Here is a 9,585-nt window from a genome sequence, read left to right as displayed (position 1 = left end):
AAAGGACCATCTACTAGTATCATAGCTTCTGAATCTCAAACACGCCTTAAGCGTGGTAGACCATTGGGTTCAAAGGATAAAAATCCTAGAAAGAGAAGCGTGAGGAATAATAAAGATGATACTACAAAAGAACCTCCTAAAGAAGGTCAAGATTTGAGTAATCCTGATATTCCTGAAGAAATCAGTGAACCCGAGACTCAAGTGAATGAAGAACTTTCAATGAGTTCTATCGGTGATGAGATAAATTTAGATCGATAGAAAATTATGGTGGATAATATTTTTGCACATAATGTTGCACTTAACCTCATGCAAGATAATGAAAGTTTTGAGCCTAAATCCGTCGAAGAATGTCGACGTAGATGTGATTGACCAGAATGGCAAAAGACAATTCAATCAGAATTAGACTCACTTGCTAAACGTGAGGTTTTTGGACCTGTAGTCCAAATCCTTGAATGTGTAAAACTAGTTGGCTATAAACGAGTTTTTGTGCAAAAACTAAATGAGAGAATTGAAATTATAAGATACAAGGCACGCCTTGTTGCACAAGGATTCTCTCAAAAACCCGGGGTCAACTATGAAAAAACATATTCATCTGTTATGGATGGAATAACTTTTTGATATCTCATCAGTTTAGCTAAAATCTTGAAATACATCCAATAGATGTAGTTACAGCTTACCTTCATGGTTTACTTGATGATGAAATTTACATGAAAATCCTAGAAAGATTAACATTGCCTGAAGCATGTACTAAGTCTCGAGAGATGTACTCAATAAAACTGCAAAGATCATTATATGATCTGAAACAATCAGGGCGTATGTGGTATAATCGCCTTAGTGAGTACTTGATAAATGAAGGTTATATAAATGATGTCATTTATTCATGTATTTTTATTAAGAAAACGGAATCAGAGTTTATTATATTCATCGTTTATGTTGATGACATAAATCTCATTGGAACCCCTGAAGAGGTCCAAAAGGCGATTGAATATCTAAAGAAAGAATTTGAGATGAAAGTCCTTGGAAAGACAAAACTTTGTCTAGGTCTGCAAATTGAACATTTAGCAGACGAGGTCTTTGTCCACCAATCTGTCTATACTGAGAAAATCTTAAAACGATTTTACATGGACAAAGTACATTCATTAAGTACTCCAATGGTTGTTCGATCACTTGAAGTGGAAAAAATCTATTTCGACCTACATAAGAGGATGGAGAACTTCTTGATCCTGAAGTACTATATCTCAGTGCTATTGGTGCACTTATGTACCTTACTAACGCAACCTGATCTGATATAACATTTTCTGTTAATTTGCTAGCAAGGTATAGTTCATCCCCAATGCGAAGGCATTGGAACGGTATCAAGCATATTTTGCGATACCTAAAGGTTACTATTGATATGAATTTGTTTTATACTAATAAAGGTTGTGCAAACCTTATTAGTTATGCAGATGCAGGTTATTTATCAGACCCACATAAAACTCGATCTCAAACAGGCTATCTATTTACACGCGGAGGAACTGCTGTATCATGGCGATCTACAAAGCAGTCTATTGTTGCTACTTCTTCAAATCATGCTGAAATAATAGCAATTCATAAAGCAAGTAGAGAATGTGTGTGGTTGAGATCGATGATACAGTTCATCAAAGAAAGATACGGCCTGGAAAATGATGTCAAAGTACCCACAGTTATATTTGAAGACAATGTTGCGTGTATAACTCAATTGAAAGGTGATTTCATAAAAGGAGACAGAACGAAACATATTTCACCAAAATTATTCTTCACACATGATCTTCAGAAGAATGGTGATATTAATGTACAACAAGTTCGTTGAAGTGATAATCTTGCAGATTTATTCACAAAGGCATTACCAACATCAACTTTTGAGAAGCTAAGATATAAGATTGAAATGCGTTGTCTCCAAAACATCAAATGAAGTTTTTATCAGGGGAGCAAAATACGCGCTGCACTTTTTTTCTCTTAACCAAGATTTTGTCCCACTGAGTTTTCCTGGTAAGGTTTTTTAATGAGGCAACACTCAAGGCGTATTACTAGATGTGTGTACTCTTTTTCCTTCACTAGGCTTTTTTGCACTGAATTTTTTCTAGCAAGATTTTAATAAGGCACAAGATATATGGGTGTTCAGAATAACTATGTATATCTGTCATTTCACTATAATTTTTTTTCCATAGACATCTAAAGGGGAGTGTTGAAAAATAATTGTGGATGTCCCTTTCAATCCTATTCTACTTTTCCCCTATCCACATTCTTTTATCTTCCTAACTATGACTATAAATATGCCATATTTTGCAATGTAAAAAAAACACGGAAGAATACAAACACAAATATTTCTCTTCTGCTTCTCTCTTTTAGTAATCTTTTTTTTCTTATTTTGCTAAGTTAGTTTATTTTAAAACAGAAAATTATTTAAGAAAAAGAGTAGTGTTGTTCTTATTTTTATTTGAGAAATAGTAGTCCTGTTCTAATTTTTTTTTTGCCTTGAGTACATCCTTGTCCAATTGTTCTTTTCATTCTCTTTTCTTCCTAAATTGCTAGCATTGACTAACAAGTAACAAATCAATTAAAATGAACAAGATCACTTCATTTTTAATCGAAATAAAATCCACATAACTATTCTATAGCCCCTGTAATTAAAAAATATTTAGTGTCCTCGAGTTTTACACTAGTAAAATTTTAGGATAATATCTATTTATCAAAGACATGATTAAAAAAAAATGATCAAATGATATTGCATTTACCTTGAACATAAGTTTCAAATTCATGTCCCAATGCTTTTCTATATAATGAGAGTTCTATGCCGACCAAATTTGAAATTTTGAATATTGAATACCAAATGGTTAAATCAAAAAAAAAAAACTTCAATCAGGCTTTTTGGTGAAATACCTCATTTTTTAGACCTATCCTAAATAGTCGTCCATCCAACTAGTCAAACTAAAAATAACGATCAAATGTATAATAATGTCTAGTATTTGTACGATCATGTATAATCTCTATGTAATGAAATAAAAAGTAAACTGTAAATTTGTTTGGCTATTTATGCAAAGATGATCTTCTTTTTCTTCCTTTTGACAATGTGGGCTTGGGTTGCCAATTATACAAAGATGTATACTTGGGCCATGAATTCAATTTGGTTGAGAAAAGCCCATTTTTCATAAGATAAGAGAAAGAAGATAATGTATAAATTGCAAATTTTGAAACAAAATAAAATCACAACCTTACATTGCTCTACCTCCCCCCTCCCAAAAAAAGAATGAAACTTCAACTCCATTTTCAACACTCTAATCTTCCATTACTCATTCAACTCAAGAACAAATCACCCATTAAAAAACCAAGATTTTCATATGGGAAAAGAGAAATTTACCAGATAGCTGCAGAAAAAAGAAACACAGTGAAGCCATTAGCTCTGGAAATCTTGCCCAAATCCAAGAAATTCTCAAGTACTGAAATTTCCAAGGAAAGATCAAATCGTTTGGTATTGGGAGTTGTATCTGTTGGTGTAGTAGTGTTTTTAATGGGTTTTGATGATAAATATCAGGCATTAGCTTTGGGTCCTGAAGGTCCATTAATGGAGGAATTCTGGGATAATATGAGGAGATATGGTCTTTATGCATTGACAGTCAGTACTGGAGTTCTTTGGGCTGTTTTCCAACCTATTTATGAACTTTTGAAGAACCCCATTTCTGCTATATTAATCTTGACTATTATGGGAGTAAGTTTTTACATTGTTTCTCAAGTGGTCTCAGCTATGGTTGGTATTACTGATTTTAGTTATGATTATAACTATTAGATTTGAGTTTTGTTTATGTATAAAGAGGGATTTTCCTTCAGTATGTTTATGTCTGTTTGTCTACTTTCTTGATAGTTCACTGTTGAGAGTCATATTTATGAGTTTAATTTCAGTTTAATATGCTTCATTATTTGATTTTGGTTTTACAATTATGTTTGTGATGCGAATATGTGAAAGACATGAACAATAGATATTCATATAATCGACCACAATTGTTTTAGATTTATGTGCATATACATTTAGAATAGTAGTTGTTTCCGACACTTTATATATGCATTCAACTGTAAACCAAAATACTGCTGAAACACAATTGTACTGAGAAATTGGAATAGATATTATTTGCATTGAGGCCATTAAGACACTAGCAAAACCATAGACAAGTTAAGAAAACTAAAAGTTCCCAAGAGAAGCTAGATTTTTACAAGCCATCTGATTTAGCAGACAATGGAAGAAACGGAGAGCTTATATGGAAAAGTATTAGCATATATGAAAGTGAGAGACTGTCCAGCAGTGAGAGGCTCTCCATCGTTGACAAGGCAGTCGTTATAGTCAAGTCTCCTGAAAACCTTGGGATTTATAAGCCTTGCTGAACTGAACCAACCACAGCTCAAGTGAATATCGGAAATACTACAACTTCCTGAGAAACACGCGTTCGCAATTATGACAGTGTATGTTGGAATGCCACTCGGAAGTGGAGTTGATGGACCTTGGTTCACTTGAATATTGTTTTTTGAACATGATCCAGGTCCTATTCTGTTCTCTGAACCATCGCCATTACTATCACCACCAGTATCATAATCGCCCCCATTACCATCACCAACACTACCAATATCGCTACCATTACCAACACCACCACCAACATCACCAAAATTGCCAATACCATCACCATCGCCAATATCTATTCAATAATTCAAAAGAACAAGAAGAAGTCAATCAATATAGATAATATTTCAAAGTGCTCAACAAAACAAGTTTACAAAGGACTTTTGTATAAAATTATTAAATCGATAATTCAAAAGATTTACTTTTCACATATTTTAGAAAGTGCACGTGAAGGGTGATCAATAAAACATATTTGTACGAGAATTAACATATATTACCAGGCAGAAGTAGTAACTTCCTAGAAGGAGTGACAGCGCAATTTAGCCTGGGAATAAGGGCTCTTTCTTGAATAGTACCACTTTCTTCATGAACTTGTTCCAAAGCATGATTAATATGTATAACTGCACCATCAAAAGATAAACATCACTAAAAAGTAAAATCTGATCCATGAGCTTCCACTATGCAATCTTACCCTACTTTTTTATAAGTTGAAACAAACAATGGGAAATTATAAAATTCCAAAAGATTTAAACCAAAAAAAGGAGAGAAAGTTGGTCATACTAGAAGCTAGTTGACTATATATATGCATGCAAGTAGATTAAATTTAGTAACTAAAGTTATGAAAACAAAACATGTTAAACCAACATGCAGCCCAACCCAACATTCATTTATAAATCATGTTGAGAAATTGAGATAATTCAACATTAAAAGCTAATTTGTATGTATGGGCAACACTGTCTGCATACCATTTAGTTAATCTATGACAATAATAAAACTTTTAAAAAAAATAATAATAATAACAAAGGGAGAAGGAAATATTTGAATGTTACTTTGATTACACTTATTTTGAGTTGATGATCTACCAGAATCAACCTATTTACCCCTACAAATATAGAGTAAGGTATGTGTATATACATCATATTTACCCATACAAATGTAGAGCAAGGTATGTGTATATACATCACATAAACATCAAACCTTACTTGTCTTGTGGAATTAGACTGAACACGTTGTTATTGTCAAAGGGAAAAGGAAATAAGAGTGCAAATTATATATATATACCAGAGAATGAGACAAGCAACAAAACAACGTGAAACATGAAAAGGCTCTTAATTGTCATCATTCTTTCAGCACTTGTATGTGTTCTTCAAAGTAATGAAACTGCAAAAAAATAAAAAATATGAACCATATAACATAAAAGATTGAATGAAAACTTAATATAGAAATATTTGAAGTAGAAAAAATTTAGGAAAATAGAGAGATAAAAGTAGTACTCCTTATAAAATCCAAAATTAGGTTGAGGGTACTAAATGTGTAGAGGGGTAGGAGAATTTATAGTGAAAAAAAAAGGTTGATATATTAATGATAATATTGGTATAAGAGCTAGTGGATTTATGGGCTTGTTCTAACACGTACTTGTCATTCAAAGGGTTCACATATATTCAAAGGGATCAAATATTTACTTTAATTTCTGTTAGAAAATTAAGAAATAATTTATTATTTTATATTTATTATATTCAAAGTTAATATACTAAAATTGTCCTTTTTTTTAATTATATGTTAATTTAATATTATTGAACAAATAAAAATAGACGAAAGGGTAATAATTATAGTTGCCTCCATTTTCCAGTAACTAGGATGTGACTATAGTGACCACCTTTCATTTCAATGACTGCTCCCTATATATATATATGTCTAGGAACAAATGAATTGCATTTAAGTAACTACTTATTTCGTTTGAATTTATGTGATATTGTTTAATTATGCATGAAATTTGAAAGTAAAAAAATATAATTGATATTTTATAATTTAAAATAAATCATAAATATATATGTGATTGTAGATTAATTAGAAATAAACAAAAATTAAAGTAAAACTATTACAAAATACATAAAAAAGATATTATTTTCGTTTCATATTAGATGGGCACTTTCAACTTTACACGGTGATTAAAAAATCATTAATACATTGAAAGACTTTACCATTTTGCTCTTTGTTTATATCAGTGCAATATACATAGAGTATAGAAATAGCTAGTATTGAGAATTATTTACATTCAAAAGGCCATATTAATTGTAGGGGTAAAATATGAAAAATTTAATTAATTCTATCTTGCTTTTATAAGTGATCAAATAATATGGACAAATATTTTTAATAAAACACTCATATAATATGGGAGGAAAGAAGTATTTTTTTTCTTTAAAAAAATGTGTCACATTAATTGAACGAAAAAAATAGATAAGTTGTGGTAATAAGAGAGACTACCAGGCTTGAAACTTGAAAGTCTCTTCTTGAAATGTGCTATAATTATTCATATCGAAGAGGTATATTAAATACTAGCGGTAGTTCATGCGCCAGTCAAATTCCTTTTAATGTCAAGATCAGATTAGATTAAAAAGCTCAATTCGAGTTGGAATTTTTCAAAAATATTTTTGCATCTATCAAATTGTACTATTTTTAAAGAAGTCCACGCACTATTTTTGAAGAGTTAAATAATTTAAAATGTACTATTTTTGTAAGATTTTGATATTTCATCCGTCCATCTTTACTTGTCCACTATATTAAAAATAGATATCTAATAATATTTTTTTAATTTATGAAATCAAGAGATAATTTATATTTAGTTCCTAATTTATCTTTATCATTAATTAGTAGTTATTTCTCTATTACATTTTTCAAGAAATTGTATTTATTATATTCAAAGGGTGTTATAGTAAAATTACCCTTGTATTTATAATTTCTTAAAAATTGTGCAAAGTCAATAATGGATAAATAAAAATGGACTAAGGGAGTACATATTTGTCCATTATTTTTGAAGAGTTGGTCTTATTCGACATGGTATTTTTAAAGAATCAAAACCTCACAAAATATAATATTTTTATAGAATCTAACATGTATTCATCAACATTTTTGAAAAATCAAATCCTCTCAATATGCATGTTGTTTAGAGAATCAAACACACACCATCAGTATATTTGAAGAGTTGGATCCTCTCAATACACTATATACTTTTAGATGATACATAAAACACACACCATCGATATTTTTAAAAGACGAATTCTATTAAAATATGCTACTTGAATAATTTAACACATACTTGTCAATATTTAGGTGATTGACACTTATTACTACCTCCGTCCCATATTAAATATGTATTTTATTAAAAATGTTTGTCCCATATTACTTGATCACTTATTAAATTAAGATAGAATTAATTAAATTTTTCATATTTTACCCCTACAATTAATATAGTTTTTTGAATGTAAACAATTCTTAATACTAGCTATTTCTATATTCTATGCATATTGCATTGATATAAACAAAGAGCAAAATTGTAAAGTCTTCCAATGTAGTAATATTCTTTAATCACCGTGTAAAGTTAGAAATGCTCAACTAATATAGGACGGATGTAGTAGTATTTTGAAGACTTAGACCCTCCAACATTTAGGCCTATTCGATATGTAATCATTGATATTTTTGAAGAGTCAAATTCTTTTGAAATACATCATTTTTAGAAGATCAATCACACATTCATCAATATTTTTAAAGAATCTAAACAACATAATTATAAATGTACAGGTAATTCAAGTGTCACTGTCTTTTCCATTTCATCCATAATAATGTAGTATATGAGTTACTATTTTATTTATTAAAGGAATACGTAGTGAATGCCAATTTGCACTTTGATAAGATAAGAAATGAATTATCTGATTTCATTAATTAGTGATCGGGAAAGCCAACTAGTGAAGTATGGTATGCATATACCTCTGCTCCTTTTAATTCCTAGTTTCATTAATTAATTAAATTAAAAGATAGATGTGATTAAGTCTATAAGTTGTAACTTATCATTTTTACTTGTTCGTGCGTCCCTTGGAACGCTTTTTAAGAAATAATAAATAAAAATATAATTTAAATATATTAACTCTATTAATTATAAATTATCTAAATATCTCTTAATATTCTAAATTAAACGATTATTTTTATAGTATACTGAATAAGTAAAGATGAACGAAAGGAAGTAAATATTGGTTTTTCTTAAGCATTTGACAGATACCAAAAACACTTATTTACGCATTTGACAAATACTAAAAATACTTATAAACCAAAATGAATCATAAGCCATAATTGGTTATCTTCAACTTCTGACTTTTATGGCTTATTATATTTCTAATATTTTTTGTAATTTTCAAAATATTATTTCTAAAACATAATTCATCATTATCTTTCTATTCTATTCTATTTATGTGGTTCTTTTTTTAATACAAATATACATTTTAAGTTACATATAGTCTTTTGTAAATAGTCATTCCAATCACTTTGACAGAAAAAATATTTATCGACCAACTAGTTAATTATTTATTGTCAGTTTCAACACTTCTATTCAAATACATCATTTTTAATACTCTACTTAGTTATTTATTGGAAACGTTGTGAAAATTAATTCATTAACACTGCTATTAAAGTAGCAGTTGGAGTCCAGAAAATTTAGTCACATCGAATAATGAACCCTACGACTGATATTTACAACTACACTTATGGTAATTAAAATTTCAATTTAATTACTGCTTGAAAACATTCCTAGTCATAAAATACCATGTGAAGTGGACAATTAGACATTTATAATCTCTCTATAATTACTATTTACTACAGTAATCATTAAAAAAAAACTAATATATATTCATAAGATTAGCGAGAGATTTTTGTTGTTTAGTAACAGAAATCATTTTTGGTTTTTTTATTTGATTGTCGATCATATTATAACTTCATACATTTATCAATATTAACTTCAAACATCGTATATTAAATGAAGATGGCAAAACAGATTGTCCGGTGAAACGGAAATAACGAAGAAGTATTTTTTTTAATTTATTTATTTTAGTGAGAAAAGTTGAGAGGCCAAAAGGCAGAGATTGAACACCATTTGGCAAACCTGAACTGAAATTGGGCCTTAAATTAATTGT

At 29.7% G+C, this 9,585-nt stretch overlaps 2 protein-coding genes across 2 annotated transcripts; one reads left to right on the top strand and one right to left on the bottom strand.

Annotated features, from left to right (window-relative positions):
- Positions 1 to 3,209: 3,209 nt before the first annotated feature.
- On the top strand, positions 3,210 to 3,937 carry LOC129885641 (uncharacterized). Its single transcript, XM_055959999.1, has one exon. It carries the CDS (start codon positions 3,266 to 3,268, stop codon positions 3,800 to 3,802), a length of 537 nt encoding a protein of 178 aa, XP_055815974.1. The 5' UTR covers positions 3,210 to 3,265; the 3' UTR covers positions 3,803 to 3,937.
- Positions 3,938 to 4,236: 299 nt separating this feature from the next.
- On the bottom strand, positions 4,237 to 5,744 carry LOC129885633 (TPD1 protein homolog 1-like). The gene is made up of 3 exons (XM_055959988.1): positions 5,687 to 5,744; positions 4,903 to 5,025; positions 4,237 to 4,700 (listed from the first exon to the last, which is right to left on the bottom strand). Exons 1-3 carry the CDS (start codon positions 5,742 to 5,744, stop codon positions 4,237 to 4,239), a joined length of 645 nt encoding a protein of 214 aa, XP_055815963.1.
- Positions 5,745 to 9,585: the final 3,841 nt, after the last annotated feature.

This window comes from Solanum dulcamara, chromosome 1, assembly GCF_947179165.1.
Source record: "Solanum dulcamara chromosome 1, daSolDulc1.2, whole genome shotgun sequence".
Lineage (NCBI taxonomy): Eukaryota > Viridiplantae > Streptophyta > Magnoliopsida > Solanales > Solanaceae > Solanum > Solanum dulcamara.
The sequence above is the reverse complement of the archived record's forward strand: the minus strand, read 5'-3'. Positions and strand labels throughout refer to the sequence as shown.

Excerpts from the sequence above, each read along its gene's own strand:
- LOC129885641 (XM_055959999.1), top strand. The coding sequence starts at position 3,266 with ATGAAACTTCAACTCCATTTTCAACACTCTAATCTTCCATTACTCATT.
- LOC129885633 (XM_055959988.1), bottom strand. The coding sequence starts at position 5,744 with ATGACAATTAAGAGCCTTTTCATGTTTCACGTTGTTTTGTTGCTTGTC. Across the intron at positions 5,026-5,686 it reads GTTGCTTGTCTCATTCTCTG|TTATACATATTAATCATGCT; the intron begins GTATATATATAT and ends TTGATGGTGCAG. Across the intron at positions 4,701-4,902 it reads GAAGTTACTACTTCTGCCTG|ATATTGGCGATGGTGATGGT; the intron begins GTAATATATGTT and ends ATTATTGAATAG.